This window comes from Sarcophilus harrisii, chromosome 2 (genome assembly GCF_902635505.1).
Source record: "Sarcophilus harrisii chromosome 2, mSarHar1.11, whole genome shotgun sequence".
Classification (NCBI taxonomy): domain Eukaryota; kingdom Metazoa; phylum Chordata; class Mammalia; order Dasyuromorphia; family Dasyuridae; genus Sarcophilus; species Sarcophilus harrisii.
In genome coordinates, this window is record NC_045427.1 from 286,759,074 (window position 1) to 286,780,964 (window position 21,891).

The 21,891-nt window shown below is 38.3% G+C and overlaps 1 protein-coding gene across 15 annotated transcripts in view; it reads left to right on the forward strand.

Annotated features, from left to right (window-relative positions):
- The window catches only part of FOXN3 (forkhead box N3), a 493,255-nt gene that overhangs the window by 199,895 nt on the left and 271,469 nt on the right, over positions 1-21,891 (forward strand). For 9 of the 15 annotated variants that reach the window (XM_031952377.1, XM_023501551.2, XM_023501557.2 and 6 more), the window contains one exon: positions 18,143-18,699. In XM_031952377.1, coding sequence (XP_031808237.1) covers positions 18,157-18,699 — 543 coding nt within the window. In that variant the 5' untranslated portion in view covers positions 18,143-18,156. The other 6 variants (XM_023501563.2, XM_023501615.1, XM_023501596.2 and 3 more) reach the window with 5 other exon arrangements.

Sequence of the window (21,891 nt, forward strand, 5' to 3'; positions counted from 1 at the left end):
TAGGAGGTAGATAATGAAAGTATTATTAGCCTTATTTGACAGATGAGGAAACTTTGGCACAGAAGGGCAAATTGGCTTGTGCTTCTTTGTAACATAGTAACACAGCTAGAAAGTGTTGGAGACAGAACTGTAACCCAGCTTTTGCCTTCCGTAGTAACTTGAATCTTACACAGTATTCAAGTGACCAGTCATTTGCAACCACACTTTGATGCTTGTGGGTACATGGGATTTACACCTGAGTTGCAGTACTCTTTAAAAAGTGAGGGGAGAAAATTTGGTGGGTTTTCCCCTGAAATATTTCCCCTGAAATCACTTAGGAGAAATTTAGCCTAAAGAAATGTCCTGATGAACTTTCACCAATCTGGAAGGGGATAGTTAGTTTGCCTTTAATTTTTCTGCATCAGATCCTATCAGTTCAGTTGTAATTCAACACTAGTTGCTGATGGAATGATTCTTAGGTGGACATTTGTTGTGCCTTTCAACCCAGCAGGGACAAATCTAAACCAAATGAGCTCAGTTCATTACTGTTTTTCAGAAAGTTCATCAAAGTTAGAGCTTTTACTTTGCTCTAGAGGGAAGGTTTTGCTTGTAAGGATTGACTCGTTTCTCTCACTCCCTACAAAGAAAATAAAGTAAGAGAAGTTTGTTTTTTGGCATTGTTAATACTTTGGCAGGCTCACTTACAGAGACCCGGGAGCCTTGGGGACTTGGTGTACTCACTGAAAAAGGCAATAAAACCTCTCAAACTTGGGGAAAGGAAAAAAAAAATTGTTGTGGCTTCTTTCGTATAGCAGGGCTATGGATTTACATAGATAAAAAGTTTCAAGAAGGAAGATTTTTTCCAAGAGGGTTATAATTCTTCTTGGGTGGAACAGTCAACAAATATTTTTTGATAACCCATTTTGCACTAGGCAGAGTGGGAACAAGAGAAGTATAAAATAGAGTCCCCGCTGTCAAGGAACTAAAGATTGGTGGGCATTTAGAATCTGATTTTTCCCCTTTTCTATTTTGTTGTTCCTTTGAAAAATATTTTTGTTAATAATTTTGTTCTTATATCATTTATAATTTTGTTCTTATATCATTTATATTTTCTTTTTTCTTTCATTTTTTCATTTAATAGTATTTTGTTTTTTTCTAATTACATGTAAAGATAGTTTTCAGAATTTATTTTGAGTTTCAGATTTTTTCCCCTCTCCCTTCTCTCCCCATTCCCCAAGATAGCAAGCAGAATGATATAGATTATAGGTTATATATGTTCAGTCATATTAAACATATTTCCACATTAGTCATGTTGTAAGAGAAGAATCATAACAAAAGGGAAAAACCATGAGAAAGAAAAAACAATAACAACAAAATAAAAATAGTATGCTTCATTCTGCATTCAGACTCCATAGTTGTTTCTCTGAATGTGTATGGCATTTTTCATCATAAGCCTTTTGAAATTGTCTTGGATCACTGTGTTGCTGAGAAGTCCTAAGTCTATCATACAATGTTGCTATTACTGTGTACAATGTTCTCCTAATTCTACTTTCTTTGCTCAGCATTAGTTCATGTATGTCTTTCTAGGTTTTTCTGAAATCACCTGCTTATCATTTTTTATAGCATGATAATATTCCATTACATTTATATACTATAGCTTGTTCAGCCATTCCCCAATTGATGGGCTTCTCCTCAAATTCCAGCTCCTTGCCACCACAAAAAGAGTTGCTATAAATATTTTTATGCATATGGGTCCTTTTCTCTTTTTTGTGATCTCTTTGGGATATAGACCTACTAGTGGTATTGCTGAATCAAAGAATATGCACAGTTTGATAGCCCTTTGAGCATAGTTCCAAATTTGTTCTTCAGAATGGTTGGATCAACTCACAATTTTACCAGCAATGATTACTGTTATAATTTTCCCACATTTCCAACATTTGTCATTTTCCTTTTCTGTCATATCAGCCAATCCAATAGGCATGGGGTGGTACCTCAGAGTTGTTTTAATTTGTATTTCTCCAATTGATAATGAGCTTTTTTTCATATGACTATTAATAACTTTTAATTTCTTCATCTGAAAACTGCCTGTTCATATCTTTTGACCATTTGTCAATTGGGGAAAGACTTTTATTCTTATAAATTTGAGTCATTTCTCTATATATTTTAGAAATTAAAAATTAAATCTTTATCAGAAACACTGCCAGTAAAAATTATTTCCTATTTTTCTATTTTTCTTCTAATCTTGGTTGTATTGATTTTGTTTGTGGAAAACCTTTTTAATTTAATGAAAATTATCCATTTTTGCATTTCATAATCCTATCTATCTCTTATTTGGTTATAAATTCTTCCCTCCTCTATAGATCTGACAGGTAATCTATTCCTTGCTCTCCTAATTTGCTTATGATATCATCCTTTATGTCCAAATCATGTACCCATTTCAAACTTATCTTGGTATACAGGATAAGATGTTAATCAATGCCTAGTTTCTGCCATGCTATTTTCCAGTTTTTCCAGAAGTTTTGTCAAACAGTGACTTCTTATTGTAGAAACTGGAATAATTGAGTGTGTCAAAATAGATTACTGTAGTCATTGACTACCATGTCTTGATATCACTTATATTTTCATATGTATCCCTCCACTCTTTCCCATTAGGTCTGATTTCAATGAAGACAACTTCCCACTGCTGATCATAAGATAAACTAAAAATACCAAATTGGAAGAAAAATTATGTTGATATTTATTTTCAAATAACTAATTTTCTTCAGGTTCATAGATTTAGAGCTCTCCAGAACCTGATTTTCAATCCTGGATCTGTAATTATCTGTTGGTTGCTGGCCAAGGAAGGCACTTAACCATCCCGTTTCTTCATCTGTAAATCATGGATTGGAGTAGATAGTACTTAGCACTCTAGAACTCTGATTGTCTAATGCCTCCATTTTTCTCTTGGTGATTTCACCAAAGTTCTGAGGTCATCTCTATGCAGATGCCTGTCAGATATTCATATCAAATCCTCATCTCTTCAGAGCTCCAGTTCTGCATTTCCCGTTGCCTGCTGGATCCATTCACCTGAATGGCCATGTCATTCTTCAGTCATTTTAATTGTATTGAACTCTTCATGACCTTATTTAGGGGTTATGGGAGTGACTGCTATTTCCTTCTCCAGCTCACTTTACTGTGGAGAAATTGGGGCAAACAGTGACTTGCCTAGGGTCACACACAGCTAATAAGTGTCTGAGGCCAGATTCGAACTCAGAAATATTTTTCTGCTTCAGGCCTAGCAATCCATCAGCTGTACCATGATCTCATACTCTGAATTTTCCAAACTGAACTTCTACCTTTTCTCATTAACCCTTCCCTCTTCCAAACTTTTCTGTATTTCTCAAAAGCACCCAATTTCCAAACAGCCACTGTTGACTCTTCACTCTCACTTATCCCATATATCTAGTGCCTTGACAAGTCTCGTCAGTGTTTTCCTCCTCAGAATCTCTCAGAGTTCATGTCTACTGCCCTAGTTCATGCCCTCATCACACATATTATAGAATTAGCTTTCTAATTGTTCCCTTGTTTCGAATTACCCCTTCTCAATCCATTCTCCACACAGCTTCTAAATTGATATTCTTAAAGCATAGGTCTGACCATGTTACTTCACTGCCTAAGAAATCTCAGTGATTCCTCATTCCTTCTGAGATAACTTACAGGCTTCCATGTTTGATATTTAAAGTCCTTCATAATCTGGCCATAGCTTTCCTGCTTTTCCAGCTTTAATGGGTTTTTACTCTCCTACGTGTTCTCTCATAATACAGTCTATATAGTCAGTCACTGAGTCTGGAACTCAGTTCCCAATTTTGGGAAACGGAAATAATATTTATACTACCTGTTAACACTAGATAAATAGATGGATCAGTGGATAGAGTTCTAGGCTTATAGTCAGGAAGACCTGAGTTCAAATCCAGGCTCATTCACATAGTAGCCATTTGTGACTTGGACAAGCCACTTGATTTGTTTGCTTCAGTTTCCTCATTTCTAAAATCTGAATTTATTAGACTATCTACTTCCCACAGTTGTAATACTTTTAAAAATGGTTTGCATAGCCAATCCTGGCGCATAGTTGACACTAAATGTTATTATTATTTTGTTGCAAGGAAAGCTTTTGTAAACCATAAACCTTTATAGAAATAGGAGGAACTCTCAGAAAGAGCTATAGAAATATTAGTTGTTATTCCAGTAGGTACTCCTCATTTTTGAGTTGCAGGTCCACTGCAACCAGGAGAATAGGCAGGGACAGAAAAGTGTTCACTTAGCCTAACAGAATATTTCCATTATGTTTGGGTGTAAAGGAAACCAGATGTGTATAAATTAGTTTGGAGATAGACTTTTAAATCAAAATCATTTAATTCAAGGAGAGTTCGTCTTATATTTGGACCCATATGGGAATTTATGAAAAGTTTGATAGTAATATCATAGATACGCTAAGCCTGCTCACATCAGTACAATAGAATCCCTAATGGGAAATACAGTGTTTATTATACTAAACAGCTCTCTAGTTTACTCAAAACACCAACACTTTGAGAAAGGTATAATTTTGTCCCCACTGATTGATAAGATTTTTAAGCCTTTTGTAAAAAGCTCTGCAAGGATACTTATTTTCCCATAAGCTGTCTGCACTGATTCTGTGGAATTTTCATAAATTGTTTCATGAGTACAGTACATGAGAATATGAGGAATGCTTAAAATGAAAGGATAAGCTTCCCTTGGGATGATTGGGAAATTCAAGTGGAGGTCTGCCATTTTTAAGGTGGAATAGAACCATAATGTAGTCTGATGAACTCATTAATTCATTTAATTCACTAAGCATTTATGAAGTGCTAATTATAGGCTAGGCACTGAGCTAAGTACTGAGCAAAATAAAGATAAAAGTCAAAATAGGTCTTGTCCTCAGGGAGCTTACTGTGTAATATTACTGTGTAATATTTACCAGTACTTCTAGTTACTCTCTTCCACTTAGCCAGGGAAGGCATCCTAATTACTTATTCCACCTTGATTTTTTACTCTCTCTGTGCTACTGCACTTATATTCTAGATCACATCATTTGCAAAACTGGTTAAATACTGGTTCACACTGTTTTCTAAGCATTTCATTTGTATTAATCCTGTTTCCCCAACTAAATCATAATTCCATCCTTGAGGAAAAGGACACCTTCTTACGTGTCCTTCTCATGCTGGGCCCACAGTAGATATTCATTAATCAATTAAATTAATTATTAATAGAATGGAATGACTGGATCTAAAATCCAGATTCAATCAGTCAATCAACAAATATAAGAGATAATAAACTGGAGATAATTCAGTAGAGAAAGGAGAGAGGACAGCAATGACTGGAGTAGAAAGGCTGTAGAGAGTGGGGTTTGAACTGAGTCTCAAAGGAAGCTATGGAAACTAGGAGAAATATGAAGAGGAAGAGCTTTCTAGACACTTTGTACAGCCAATAAAAAGATATGGAGTTGGGAGATGGAGATGTGCTTTGAAGGACAAAGTAGGGCAGTGGGACAACTTCTGCCAGTGGGCAGCAAGGTGGCACAGTGGATAGAGCACTGTGCTTGGCAACAGGAAGATCCATTTTCAAGAGTTCAAATCTTGCCTTCAGATATGTACTAGCTGTATGACTCTTGGTAAGTCACTTAACCCTGTTTTCCTCTGTTTCTCATCTGTAAAATGGAGAAGGAAATGACAAACTACTACAGTATCTTCACTGAGAAAACTCCAAATGGGATTATAAAGAATCAGACATGACTGAAACAACTGAATAATAATAAGACAAAAGTAGGTCTATAGCACTGGATCATTGAATATAGTGGAAGAAAGTCAAGAATTTTATGTTTGTAGTTTAAAAAAAGAAAGAGTTTGTAAGTTAATTTCCATTTTGCTTCCAGCCAGGGTTCTTGATATGTTTTAGTCTTAAGCTAAGGAAGAAAAAGGAACCATCTCTTTCTCACACTCTACTAATCATGACCCTATTTTCTCATATATAAATCTTATGTGGCTTCCTTACCACCAAGGGAATATATCTAACTAGTCATTTCTCAAGAACCTCCTCTTGCATACATTCATGCTTATGCAAATCATGTACCAAAATGAAAGGTCTGGGAAACTTTAAAAAAGTGTACCAGAAGTTACTCTAGTATATCTAGAGTGGCTATCATTGAGACATAGTATTGTAGCAATGGTATTAAATTTTACAAATTATACAACATTATAGAGTTTCCATTACTCTTCCTATACTACACAAAACCAGTTTCCAAACTCCAGCAGGCATTAATAATCAATCTCAAAGTAAATCTTAAATTGGTTCCTTCCTAAGGTAACCCTCCCAAAGCTACCATCTACTTTAAACCTTCATTATCTCCAAATGAGGCTCTTTGCCTCTAGTATCTTGAGATCTTCCAGTTCATCCCATGATCTTTTACAGATTAATCTTCCTGAGGAAAAAGCTCTGAGCATGTTACTTAACTGTTCAAAAACACTCAATAACTCCCCATTGCTCATGGAAGAGACTTCTTGTTCTTCCAGTATTGGTGTACCATATTTCACTTCCAGGCTTTCCTATATTCAAATCCTACTTCAGATATGTAACACTTTCTAGCTGTGTAACTCTGGGCAAGTCATTTAAGTTGCCTCAGCAAAAAAGAAAAGAAAAGAAAAGAAATTTCTTTTTGCTAAAGGAGTTTGCACCTCCTCTGCATCTTATAGTCTTGAAGAATTACTTGGCAGGCATTCAGTAAATAATGAATGAAAAAATAAAGAAGAGTAAAATAGGGAACAGAGTATTGAAACATCATATTTGTGTAAGAGATGGAAAATTGTGTAAGAGATGGAAATGTCACAGAATTAGAGCTAGAAGAAGAGACCATCCTCCAAGTCTAGAATGTCCTTTCTCCTCATTTCTGTTCATCACAATTCTGATGCTATCTGAAGATCCATTTAAGGGCTTCCTCATCTGAGAAGTATTTTCTGATTACCACCTCCCCACCCCAATTTGTTAGGGCAAATAACCTTAAATTTTCCCTTCTTAAATTACCTTACTTATGAATACACATATATTATCTTAGTAGAAAGCTTGTTGTGAATAGGGATTGTCTGGAATTTTTTTTTTTCTTCTTTGTAGCCCTCCTGCCTAGTACAATGTCTTATACTTAATAGATATAAACAAGGATTTAATAAGTGCCTATTATGTGCCAGGCCCCCTGTTAGGTGCTGAAAATACAAACAAAAAACTGACAAGTTCTCATCTAGGAGCTTTTGCAGTATGGTTAAGAGAGAAATCAAGGGAGGTAACACATAGATATATGAATATATAAAAAGAACTCCTGTGAAGAATGGTATTGGTAATAGGATAATCAGGAAAGGCTCTTTCTTTATAGGGGGAATGCTTGAGCTGAATCTAGGAATAGGAGAATTGTTAATGCTAAGATCTGGAAAGGATCTTATAGTATTTTTGTAAGGTCTCCCCTGGAAAGGGGAGATGGAATGCTCTACTTAATTAAAGAAAAGTAAGGAAGGCTGTAGTGTATGTAAAGAATAATATGTAAAAGGCTGGAAAGATCAGTTGAAACAAGGTTGTGAAGTTTTTTAAATATGAAACAGGAGTTTAAACTTGATTCTCAAAGTAATAGGGAGCCACTGGAGTTTAATGAGTTAGAGGATGTACTTTAGGAAGATAACTTAAGATATTTAATAATCTATTCATTGAGTCAGAGGAGATTCCATGAACTCTTGTTCCAGGATCTAATAAACTTTACCTGAGAAATTATTTTTCAACTTTTTTTTTCAAGTAATAAGCATTTATTTTCTTTCCTTATCATTTTTCTCCCTCAATGAAAAAAAAAAAATAAACTCTTGTAATACATATATGTAGTCAAGCAAAATAAATTCTTCATCAATCATGTCTTAATTTGTTTCTCATTCTGCATAGTGAGTTTGCCACTGGTCAGGAGGCAGATAGTATGGTTTATCACTGTTGGCCCTCTGGAATTGTGGTTAGTCACTGTGCTCATCAGAGTTCTTAAGTCTTTCAAAGTTGTTGTATTTACAATGTAGTCATTGTATAAAATGCTCATCTGATTCTGTTCACTTTATTATGCAGCAATATATACAGGTCTTTTTTTTTTTTTTTTTTTACTCTCTGAATTTGCCCTTTTCACCATTTCTTATAGCATGATTCTCGTATATATTAAATTATAATTTTTTTTCAGATTCTTCAACAGTTTCTAGTTCTTTGCCACCACAAAAAAAGAGAGACCTTACAAATAATTTTTGTGCTTATGAGCCCTTTCCTTCTTTCTTTGATCTCACTAGAGCTTAGGCCTAATAATGATATCATGAGGGCAAAATGTGTGCATCATTTAGGGACTTTTTGGACATTAAATTTAACATTGCTTTCCAAAACAAGTAGACCATTTCCCAACTCTACCAACAGAGCTTTAATCTGCTTGTTTTCTTTCAATCTCTCCAACATTTATCATTTTTGCCAGTGTATTGTAACCTCAGAGTTGCTTTAAACATACATATTTCTAATACTTAGTGATTTGGAGCATTTTTTTCTGCTTGGTTATTGAAAATTATTAAGATTTCTTCCTTTGAAAACTCACATCTTTTGACCATTCATTATTTGGGGAGTGGCTCTTAGAAATTTAAATCAGTTCCATATATACTTTGGTAGGAAGACCTTTATCTGAGAAATTTGATGCAGAAGGGTACTTTTCCCACCCCCAGATAACTTAATTTTCACACCTGTTGAAATCTGTTGGGGATCAATCCCTGCTCTACTCCATTAATCCAGATCACAGCCCCTCCACAATTTACTAGAGCAGTTTTATAGCTTGTAATCTATACATCATCTGTTGACCAATATTATGTTGTTGACCTTCTCTTTATCTGAGAGTGGCTTGTTGCTGAACATATATTCTGAGTCTTTCAAGATTATACTCCCATCATTTTTTCCTTTTTTATTTTAGCTCTTGAAACTCTTCTGAAGATTTTAACTTTAATTTCTCCTGTTATGGTAGAAAGGAAAGACTGGTGGAAACTACCAGCAGGGTGGTCCAAGAAAGTATTCTTCTTAGTATTTTACACAGTACCATATGCTTACTAGGTGCTTAATATAGTTCCTAAATTTGTATGATTCAAAAAACTCCTTACTGCACCTTCTACATTTCTAGGGTCAGAATTTTCCTGACCCTAAATTAACTTGTGTTATAAGTAAAAGTATTCTGACTTGGTGAGAACCTTAAGGCAAATCACTGAGGAAGAGGCAGTGGGATTTTAGAGAATGGTATAAAATGTAAGGTACTTAAAGATTTGCAAACATTTTGCATGTTGTTTCATTTGTGAGATAGGTATTAGAGGCATTATTAATGATCAAAGAGAGAGGATGTAACTTGCCCTTGTTCACACTTACCTGGCAGAATTTGAACATGTCTTATGTTTCTCAGTACTTTCTCTATTTTAAAATTAGAATAGTATTTTAAAATATAATAGCTAGCTAGCATTTTTGTAATGCTTTATAGTTACAATCAATTAATAAACATATTAAATACCTACTATGTGCCAGGCACTGTGCTGAGAAAAAGGTGGCATTATTTTTCCTATTTTATAGGAAACTGAGATTTAGAGAGGCAAACAGACTCCCCCATGGCCTCACAGTAAGTGTTATAGGCATGGTTTCAAACTAAGGTATTTCTTGACTCTCTGCCCAAAAGCTCATTCTCCTACGTTACTCCACTTCTTATATTGCAATGAATATAGAAAATAAGAGAGTAATGTACCATATTTCAATAGAGACTTAAAGAGTACTTCTATTTAAGTCCTACTCTGATGCCTCCTTGTAGCACGAGGCAATCCTGGATTCTGAAGACTACTTTCCTTTAGAACAAAAGATCCTTGAGTGAAGAGTCAGTGTCTTTTTTACTCAGAATCCTCAGATATGGTAGGTGCTTAATATTTGAATTTAATCGAAAGCCCTATCAGGTTGGTGAGTTATAAAGACTGGGCCAGTGATTAAGATAACCAACTACAGGGAAGCTGTCATGAAAAGAATAACCATACATATCAATTCATATATCTTCATGGGGTTATGTTCTTTCTCTGGGGAGGGAATACCCACATTGATGAAATCATTGATCTTTTGAGTTATTAAAAAGAATGTTAAATTTTGGTTTGAGTGAGCTAGTCAATAAGTTGGGGGGTTTAGGGGCATGGAAAGGAGGGATTGCTGATATACTCCTGACTAGTAACATTAGGAGCACTGAAGGAGCTTGTCTAAAGAGACTTGAAAGGTAATGACAGGGAAATAGAATTTGTTTCTTTGCTGCCCTCATTGTTCTCCAGATCCTGAGAAAATCAAAATTTTTATACTACAGTTGAGATTAGTTTTAAAATTTCCTTCCCTCCCCCCCAACCACCCGTGGTCTTTTTTTTTTTAATTGATTTTTTGGATGGACATTGCTGTTACATCTGTTCTCCTTTAATCTGTAGTGAAGATGAGGATATTATATTGAAGGTACCCTACCATTTTCTGAGATTGATGAATGGTAGAGGATTTCCTTTTCCCTAGTGAGAAGAAGCTGGTCTTGTACTGAATAATTTCCAGGTTGGTTTCCTTCTTTTCAGGAATGAAAAAAAAATAATCGAAAATCAAGTAAGGTCATATCCTTCTACTTCATCCAATTTGGCTAAATCTTGCTTCAACCCAGAACACATGTAAACAGGCTCAACATTTTCTTAGGGTCCAAGAGAGGTGGTCTAGTTCGGCCTTTCATTTTACAGATGAGGAAACTGAGACCTCTAAAGAGTGAACTAGGTCACAAGGGGGAGGGGAAAGAGGGCCAGATCTTGGGACACCCTTTCCCCACCCCCCTCCTTACCTCCCCCCTTTCCCCCGGGCTCTTTCCACCACACCCTCTTTTTTCTTCTCCCTTCTGTCAGTCTTAGCCCTTCCCTCTAAGTCTGTCAATCAACCGGCCAGTCTACTAGCGGTTATTAAGAGGTTACTCTGTTCCAGTACTGTATACCATTACTGTTTTGACTGCTCCTTCCAAAAGTTCTGCGGGTCCACTGGATTGGGTTGGGGATGGGGAACAGAATCTTTTGCTCATTAAAGACTCCGACAAACTTTAAATCGATTGCCTGTCAGTGCAGTGGCTAGGTTTTGTTAATTTTTTTTCCCTCTGTGCTTAAAAAAAAAAAAAAAAAAAAATCCCTAGGGTGTCTTGTTGGCCAGCGCTATTATCCTATGAAAAGATGGGGGGGGGGGGGGGGGGGAGTGGGGGGGGGCGGGAATATGGGAAGACTGTTCTAGCCGTGGGTGGCAAATTCTCCGTAGGCTGCCTAGACTCTCTCCTCTGGGGCTGGTGCTCATTTGTGTGGGTGGGACCATGAATTGGTAATTGGGTTTAAACGAACCTCCTAGAAGGGGCTGGGAGATAAGATTTGTTTTAGCGGCTGGCCTAGAAGTCTGCCAGAGTGTGGAAAACAAACAATTGCCAACTCCCCTTCAGTGCCTTTTAAAATCCGCGGTTTGCTTTAAAACGGACATTGTTTTTCTTTAATTCCGTCTCGGCCAGGAGGCTATCTTTCATCTGCTAGATAAGCGAGACTGAAAAGTGTAATTTTAGCTAAGACTTTTCTCCTGGGGTGAGGTGGGGGACGGCTGGAGGGGAAAAATTGGAAAGGTTTTGGGAGTTATGATAGGAATTTGTAGTTTGGGAGGAGTGGAATATTTTTTTTTTCTGCACTGAAGACTCGACCGCATCGTAATTCCTTTTTAAATTTTTACTTTGTACCATGTATGGCATGATTGGGTAAGATCAGACTGGGTGACACGTTGGAGCTTAGGTGGCTCTCAGAATGGAGGTGCCAGCCGAGTTAGAAAGGGGTACTACTCTGCCTCTGATTTTGGGCTTTCCAGCACCCCCTCTGCAGCTTTTAAAAGAGAAGCGAGGAGACAAACTTCTGCAGGATCTGGAATCATCTCACGGTACAGGGAAGCTCTCTAGTATGCGTGCACCCACCTCGACACGGGGGGAGGGTGGAGGGTAGGAAGAAGGGAGCTTTAAGGACCCTTTGACGGTCGGTATAGGTTCCTTCCTTTTTCTCTTCTTTCCGAGTCTCCCGCCCCGACCCCCACAGTAGAAAGGGAAAGTGCTGTGGCTCTTCGGGAGCCGCGTCACCCCCCCTTCCAGGTCCCCACCCCCGCCAGCCCAAGGGGCATAGGGAGAAGTGAAGGAGGAGAGGAGCCGGAGCCGGCAGGGGAAATCTCCCTTGCGTGATCCCAGAGTGGAACTGGGCTAGGACGTGGAGCTGAGGTAACCGAAGAAGGAGAGAAAAGGGGCCGGAGGGTGACAGCCGCCTTCTTCCGCAGGGCAGCCCCTACCTCCTCCTCCCAGCTTGCCGCCCCAGACGAGAACAGAGCCCTGTGCTCCTCTTCCCCAGTTAGTCTCACTGCAGCTCTAGTCGCGGCTGCCTGCCGGCGGCCCAGCCCACGTTTTCTCTCTCTCCGACTCCCTCCCCCCCCTTTGCTTTCCCCTCCCCTCCCCTCCCCTTTCTTCCCCCCTCCTCTTTCCTGGTCATGTGTCGCCTTTTTTTGTTTGCAGTGGAAACAATTTATCGCTCTTCTGCGAGCCTTGGCCCCCAAACGCGGCTGATCTCGAGTGGGGAGATCGGACGGGCCGGGGAGGGGGCGGGGGAGAGGAAAGAAAGGAGGCCGACTGCAGCAGGTCCCATGTCTCTCTCTTACCCTTCTCTCCCCTTCCTCCTCCTTCTCTTCCCGCTTCTGTTCCTCACGACCACCTCCTCCCTCGCTACTGCCTGCTGCACATTGTTAGCCAGGGGAGGAAGCGATGTGCACTTCCATCAGATGAAAGTTTGTAACCTCACGCCCAAGGGCAGCGGTGGAATCTAATCCCACCTTCCATCCCCTTCCCCCTCCCCACCCCACCCTGACCCTACCCCCAGTGGAGCCAGGTAAGTTTATTTCAAGCTTTTACAGGCTTCCAGGGTGGGAGGTAGATTGGGGGGGGGGGTGAGGGGGGAGGGGGAGAGGAGAGGAGGGAAGGAAAGTGAAGCCGGGGCCCAGAGGGATGGGCCGGAGGTGGTGAAGGACCAACTCGAGTGTTTTAATGTCTGAAGGTGGTCCTCACCACTCTGCAGCTGGGCATCGGGGTGGGGTAGGGAAGGATGTTTTCTCTGGGGTGCGGAATGCGGCTGGGTTGGCCCAAGTGAGGAAGAGAACCCCGGCAGAGCTAAGTTGGTTGGTCTAGAGAGTTTCCTGACCCGACGTACAGGATGTTTTCCTATTGCTTCGATTTCCGAAAAAAAAAAAAAAGAAAGAAAGAAAGAAAAGAAAAAGAAAGAGTCCCCTTCAGAAACAGACAAGAATTGGCATTGTGTGAAGAGGACTGGGGTCTCAGTCATTCACGCTGGAGTCTGGGGTGCATGGGGGTGGAGAAAACGGACCCCAAGATAACAAGAAATGCGCCTAACAAAGATTTTTGCTTTTTTTCTGTCTCTTTAAAAAAAACAAAAACAAACAAACAAAACCAAAACTGTCCAGCCTTGGCATGGGCAAAAGGGAATAAGTCTCCTGAAACGTTACTCAGATACCCAGGCCCAAGTACCCCCTTTTCTATCAGATTTCCTTGGGTGCATGATAAGTTGGGGGCTGTATTTATTTTTATGACATGCAACCCTTAAGGCCAATAAAATGTTTATGACATCTGACCAGCAGTGTAGGTATGTGAGCTCGCAACTGCCCTATGTGTGGGGAATAAGAGCAGTTTCCCCGTCTCCTAGCAACACGACTGATTGACTCTAAGCCCAGCCAATCGCTGCCTTCATTGTTCCCCTTCAAATGTTTTTGACAAGTACAGTAGAAGGGAATCCAGAGTGTGCGCGCGCGCAGGAAGGGAGGGGTGGGAATGGAGTTGCCCCTGGCCCCACAAACTCTCGGACTCCGTTAGTTTTGCTATTGAAATATCTATCCCCCTCCCCCTCCCTTCCACCTCCCCTTTCTAAATCCCATAGTGAACACCTGTTGAGGGCTCAACATTTTAATGTGCCTGTCAGTTATTGTGAAAAATTTTTAGAAGTGGGCAAGAAACAAGCTTTTCTAAAGCAGTTTACTTTTTTTTTTTTTTTAAAGCAAGGCATAAAAAAATAAGGAGGGTATAATACAGATAATTTTTTTAAAAGTTTTAAAGGGGTCACCATTGAATAACTATTGACTTATCTTGTGGAACAACTTAATTGGCAGCAGATTTTAAAATGTTTGCTTAACTGCATACTCCCTCTTTCTTCTCCCCCTCCCCCAATTTCTCTAGAATAGAGAGGGAAAAGATTTGGTTAATGCTGTAGTTAGAATAGAATAATGGAAAAATCCTCAGCTGTGGTTTCTGGAAAATGTGTTTTAAACCAATCTTAGAGGTCAAGGGCCTTGCACACAGTTGCTATAAAATGCATGATTTGTAGGTATGTAGTTGGGTTGAATGGTTGGGGGGAGCTAAAAGGAAGGCTATGGAAATATAGACAAAGCAAAGAAATACAAGGTTATTGGACCCTGCTTCCTTGCTCTTTATTTTTGTAAACTTATTTTTGAAGTATCATTTAAAGAAAGAAACTATTATTGCTGGCCTCTGAAAATGTTTGTTTAAAACAAAAGAAAACATGGAGAATAGCTTGTTCATTCCTTTGGGAAGCTACTGACAAATAAGCAAATTAAACAGAAAGAGAGCAGCATGTTGTCATAGCAACAGTGCAATTAAATTACTTTACTGTCAGCCATGATATAATTTTCCTGTTTAGAAGCTCATGAGACATAAAACTTTCATTTGGAGCTCAAGTTGACTTGAGCTAGAATAGTTGATTTTGCTTTTTCCCCTTTGATGAGTAGGAAGTTACATTTGTTCACCAGAAATTCAGATATTTGTTGAGAACTCTAGGATCTCTGAGAAAACCTACATTTGATCTAATTATAAAGAAAAAAAATTACAGGTTATTGTAGAAGTCCTTCCTCTTGCCCACTCTAGTTGTTTCTGTTTAGAAGGAGTAAAATGTACCTTTTGTAGACAAAAATTTCATTCTTGTTTCCTGATTTAGCACATTAGTGCTATCCTTTTCCTTTCAAAATAGCAGATGAAACTCAGCTTTCTTATCCTTTTGAAGGAATAGTAGAGGTTGTTTTAGGTACTACGTTCCCTTCCCATCCCTCCTCCCATTTTACAGATAAGAAAACTGAGATCCAAAGAGGGTGAAGAGACTGTTGAAATCACAGGGAGAGTTGAGGTTTAACTGACGTAAACTTTTTGAAGAAGAAAAAAGTATTTCCATAGCTACTTTTTTCCCTCCATCCATTCAAAATAATGGTTATTAAGCCTCTTCTCTCAATGTAGGCAGCTAGGTGGCAGAGTGGATAGATAACCTATCCTAGAGTCAGGAAGACCGTAGTTTATATATGTCCTCAAACACTTGCTAGTTAGATGCCCTTGTGGGCAAGTCACTTAACCACAGTTTTTTTTAACTGTTAAAGGATTGTTCTAAGTATCAAGTCAAAACATACTTGAAAAGCACTGAGCACAGTGTCTATAAAACTGTGATTCCTTTCTTTTTCCTGTATGTGTGTCTCTGTGTGGTAAGGGTAGCAGGTGGGTAGGCAGTCTGTTGTAGTACCTTGAGAGCAGAACTTGAAGCCAGGAAGAGGTTTGTCATTCAGTAAACATTTTTACCTCAAATGTTCATAGGGACTATTTGTGTCTACCTGTGGCAGAGCATTCTGAGCTCAAATTGGTGTGATCAACCACAAGTTAGGACACAATAACTTGATTCTAACATAGTGATGTCATTTTGGTCCTCTTCCAATACAAAGGACAACAACCAATTAACCCACTATTAATCACTTACCATGTGCTTTACTGTGGTCACATACAGACTTTGTATGTGACCTTGGTCAAGTCACTGAAATGCTCATTTGCTTTAATTAGCTCTGAGAGTAGACTTGCAGAAAAAGCTGTGGACTCATTTTGGTTAGAGTTTCCTCATCCAGGGAGTTTCCTTCCATCAAAGCCAAAAGTCCCCAGTCCCAGTATATGTAATATACTGGAAGAGATACAAATATAAATAAGACAGAGCCACATGGCCTCTGGGAGCTAGTTAAAGGAATAAGATTTGTCTACAGATAAATTCTAATACAAATTAGATTATAATAAGCTCATAGGAGAAATCCCAAGGGTTAAGAGACGAGGAAGAGATCCCTTTTAGGATTGGAAAGTCAATGAATACATATTGCTACAGTGGAGAGATCCTTAGGTCAAGTTTGGGAGTCAGATGACCTTGGTTAATGGCCTGACTTTGCTATTTACTTACTTTTGTAATTTGACCTCCCCCTTTCTGGGTTTCCTCAGTGAGGAGGTTGTACTCTATGACTGCTAAGATCTCTCTTGAGATCCAAATCCTATGATGATCTTTTGAGTGTCAGAACTATTGCAGATAGTCTTTCTATTTATTGGTGATTTTTTTTTGATAGGCTTTGGCATTTTGTGTGCCCAAAATGTATAGCTTGAGTTTCCCCCATGCCCTTTTAAACACCATTCTAAAAAAGTAATCACATCCACAAAAAACAGTCTTTCAGCTGTAAAACAGCAATCCAAATGTCCATGTGCATCATTTCTGCTGTGTTTCTAAAATATCTGATTTTAGAAACTTCATATCTGTGTACGTCATTCTTTTGGTAACTAATTGTCACTCCTTCATTTATTTTTTTAGTTGCCATTTTACTATACTCTTCTTGTTCTAGGTCACTGATAAAACTAGGGAAATATAATTGTGTAGCAATACATGTATCCATCTTCCTGGCTTCTAAAGTCACTAGCAGTCCTTCTGATCCCTCTCCTTCTCAGTGCTTTTAATTTCAATCCATGGATTCTGAATTCCTTTCATACATGCCTGAAGTTACTGCCTTTTCATTTGTAGGGCTTCTTGCCTAAGGAACTAAATCTGTCTCTTGTTTCAGTCCAGATAAGTAGAGTTCCTCCTCATTTTTCTTCAGACTATGCAGCTATACTTAAAATCTAAGATTTTCTTGTTTATGAATGGAGAAAAACCCAAGAAAGCACTACAGTTGATGTACCCTCTTGGCAGTACAGTTTAATCACAATATTGTTGGGATATATTCAAATTGGGAACAGCTGAACTTAATCTGAAACAATTGCCTTAAGCTATAACACATGTACACACATCCACAGAAATGGAAAAAATACATATATATGTATTACATATACACATGTGTATATATGTATACATATGTATATATTAACATACCTACACATATGTGAAAGTACGGTGATGTATATACAATGCAATACATAAAATAGTTAAATATTATTTTGCTTTCCTTCAATAACATTTATTGTGGGATTTGGAGCAATGTAGACACAAATAAGTATTGATACTAGAGAAACACAGGAAAGCAACATGATTGAGCCCCCTGACTTTCAGGATTCATGGACTTCAGCCCCTGTTCTGATACTTATTACATGGTCATCTGGCAAATCATTTTCACCTTAGTTTTCTAATCTGTAAAATGGAGATAATCTAAATTTACTCCTTATAGGATCATGAGAAAATTGTGTTGTAAAATCTAACGTGTGATAGAAATATAAATTTTTGCTCTTCCTAGTTCCTGGTGATGGTGAAATCTTGGTATTAAAAATAATAACTTACATGGGGGAGAGAGGAAGTCACTTGAATTTTAGTACAGAACCAGCAACATGTTGAGATTCTTCTTTGATTAGAGTGAAATTTTTCATTTTTTATTTATCTATGCTTTATCATTAATGGTTTATGTGTATAATGTATTATCACAAATATTCTACTATTTCCTATGTCATTGTCATTGTTGCTATCCTATTTAAAATCACTGCCTTTTCTGGATTGCAAAGGCTTCCATTTATTAGCTTTTTTAATGTGAAAAATAATGTGAATATTGCTTAAAGAAATATGTCCATGTAGGGGAGTATGTGGGTGGAGATGAGGAAGAAAGGAGGGAGGAAGGAAGTTGGTTTTATATACTTTGTTGTATTTACCAGCTATTTTTCTCTCTCTCAAATTTATTTTGCTAGGAGCCTCCACCTAAATGGGTCCAGTCATGCCTCCCAGTAAGAAGCCAGAGGGCTCAGGAATTAGTGTTTCCAGTGGCCTGAGCCAGTGTTACAGAAGTAGTGATTTGTCCAAGGCCCTTCATGATGACGATGACCTCGACTTTGCCTTGCCTGCCATCCGATTAGAAAAGGGGGCGATGGAAGATGAAGAGCTCACTAACTTGAACTGGTTGCATGAGAGTAAGAACTTGCTAAAAAGCTTCGGGGATTCAGTCCTCAGAAGTGTCAGCCCTGTTCAGGACATTGATGATGACACTCCCCCATCTCCTGCTCACTCTGATATGCCCTATGATGCCAGGCAGAACCCCAACTGTAAACCTCCTTATTCTTTTAGCTGCCTCATATTTATGGCCATTGAAGACTCTCCAACTAAGCGACTACCAGTAAAGGATATATACAACTGGATCTTGGAACATTTTCCATATTTTGCAAATGCACCCACGGGGTGGAAAAACTCAGTGAGACATAATTTGTCATTGAATAAGTGTTTTAAGAAAGTGGATAAAGACCGAAGCCAGGTAAGCCTTTCAAGGTCTGGAAATGATGCATATAATTCTGTTGCTGCTTCTGCTAATTTTGTTTTAATCTTCTCTGTTAAAGGAAAAAAAAAAACCCCACATTCTTTTAAAGATCTCCTTTTAAGGGAGTGCAAGTTCACCATGCTGAAAAAACCAGCACAGTCTTTAGGATGGCCGATTATGACTTTATTTAACTCATTGTCTAGACATCCAAAAGAATTCTTCCTCTTTTGCTCCTCTCCCCCCAAAGCTGGCATCCTTATGCATATTTAGTCTAACATAGTTTTAAGATACTATTGCTAAGACTACTGCTTGTATTTTCACACCATCATTATATGAATGAAATTCTGTTATTATTACTCTTCAGTCTTTTTAGATTAGGAATGCTTGGGTTTTAGAGTTCAAGGAAGGTTCCCAGTGTAGTCACTAAATGATGACGTTTTCATGTACCTAAGCATGTTGATCTTTAAAGGTGTATATGTAGAAGAAAGCTGTTGCCTGTATCCTGTCTGTATTGTTAACCTGGAGAAAGAAGGAGCTGCCTGAATTCTGTGATGTAAATGAGTATTATAAAGACCTTCCTTGAAGATTTCAGAGTGCCTCTGATATAAAGTCAAAAATAGATAGCGTCAAACTGCAAAAATTATTTTCTTTAACCGCTTATGTAATAAGTGGTTGATAAGTTGTGGCTACTTTGTGTGAAACTACTGGCAGAATTGTATTTTAGAGTAACTCACATCTGAAATATGAAGGTTTTTTTTAAAGTTGTATGAAGGTTTTTTTTTTAAGTTGTACAGAGACAAGTTACTTGTTTTTTCATCATTTATGTGGGCTCTCAGGGATAATAGGCAGACTATTTGCAGTATCAGTTGACTAGTAATAATGAGTTGGGATCTGAAGTTGAATGTCATCACTATTTACAATAAATTGCCCCTTCATTCCCTTCTTTCCCTCTTTCTTCCTTCTTCCTCTCTTCTTTTTTTCCTTCCTTCTTCCCTTCTTTCCTCCCTTCCTCCTTGCCTTTATTTCTTCCTCCTTTTCTCCCTTTTCCTTCTCTCCCTACCTCTAACCCACTTTCTTTTTGAAGTCAGTTTGGTATCAGGGATAGCTATTGTGTGGGGTTAGCTGCCATGCAGAATTTGGGTTTTAGGCTCTATCTGAGAGAGTTCTGGTTTAAAATAGAATTGGGAAACTAGGAAACTATTTATTGCCCTGAGTGGAAGAAAACTTCATGGAGAAATGTAAAGAGCAATGGTTTTACTTTTGCTTCTTGGATTTATAAAACCAGAGTTCATATTCAAGATTTTGTTAAGTTGAACACAAGAAAGAGGAGGAGGATTTAGACACTGAGGGACTAAGCCTTTGATCTCTGGCAGCAGAAGCCTGTCTAAAGAGGATAGATTTCTATATTCATAGAAGTATAAGATTTCTATATTCATAGAAGTATACTTCAAGAAAGTAGTTTCCTCCTTCAGGTCCTTCTTTCTGGAGTTCCCTGTTTTGTTGTTTTAGTTGTGTCTCATACTATTCGTGATCCCATTTGGGATTCTCTTGGCTAAGAGACTTAAGTAGTTTGCCATTTCTTTCTCCAGCTCATTTTACAGGCAAACTGAGGCAAACAGGATTAAGTGATTTGCCCAGGATCACATAGCTAGTATGTATCTGAGGTCAGATTTGAACTCAGGTCTTCCTGCCTCTAAGGTTGGCACTTTATTCATTATGCTACCTAGCTTCCCTATTTTAATTCCCTCTTCTAAGGTAGGCTTAAGGTCTGGATTTGCACTACCTAGGACAATCAGTGACAGGTCCCATTACTCCTTCAGTTTTTGATGATTGTGCTTTTGCTTAGTCTGCTTGCTGCACTTGGTCACTGTCCTACAATTGTTCTGAGGAATTGTGGCATTTGGATGCCTGAAAGTTGGGAAGTTGTTAACTTCAGCAAGTGCACTAGGATTTAAGTATGGTTTCCATTAGCAAAAAAGACCTTACCCATTTTAAACTCCAATACTAGCAGTCCTGGGATTGTTTAAAGGCAGATTCCCTGAAACAAAGAAAAAGTCATGTATTACCCTTCTAAAAGCAGAACCACTTGAAAGGAAACTCCCCTCTCTCCCACCTTATTCAAAAAAGATGCATCATATTATTAATTAAGCAACTTTCACCAAGATTTTCAGCCCTTTGGGAAATGTTTTTGCAGGTTACAACATGTATGTATCTTCATGTTTGATATTTTATACATGTGCACAAAAGTAACTCAGTAAGCAACCTGTTCTGAAATTTAAAACAAAATTCATTCCAAAGCATGAGAAAGTTTTGGAGGATTACTTAGTAGTTTTGGGAATTGAAGGTAACTGCTAGTTGGTGTTGTGTCAATATACACCCCACACTGGGAGAAGCTAACCTGGGCTCCCTTCTCCTCCCACCCCCCTCCATTTCTCAGTCATGTTTACCTTGATGCTCTTTTCAGAACAAGTTCAGATATCTACCAGTGAACAAGTGTTTGTTTAAAAGACTTGAAAAGATTAATCTTTCGATGCCTTTGAGTTTTTGCCTTCTTGTCCATTCTGACCAGTATTGACATGTTTTTGATGGGCTTCCAGGAAGCTTTGTGCTTTAGGTGTCTGTGGCCAACATGTGTGATCCCATGAGAAGAAAGCAAGGGCTTTTGGGGGCTTTCCTCTTTTTTATTTTTTATTTTTTCTTGATTATCTTGGGATCTGCTTAGGACCATTTTCAAGTATACAAAATTGCAGTCTTGGGTAGCATGGGAAAAATAGACCAGGGCCCTATATTTCTTTGACTAGTTAAAAGACTTGCTCTTCATGTAAACCCCCCCCCCCTTTTTTTTTTTAAACATCTGGAGAATTTTATTTGGCTATCTTCCTTACATAGTATTTGTAATAGTATTTGAAATGTGTGTTGGATGATAGGAAATGAAGCTTTGTACTTGCTTTAAACCTTGAATGAAGCCATGAATGCTGCCTCAGAGACCTATTAGACATTTCCTATCCTCCTCCCCCTTTGTTGTTTGTCTTAACAGCAGTTAGGTTTCTAAGTGGAAGTTAGTGCTTTGTGGCCTGGACACATAGAGGTTTACCTGCTTCCTCCTTTCCCTCAATTGTCAGTTCCTTCTCTATGAAAATTACCTTGTATACATTTTGTATATATTTTGAAAATACTTATCCAAACTCT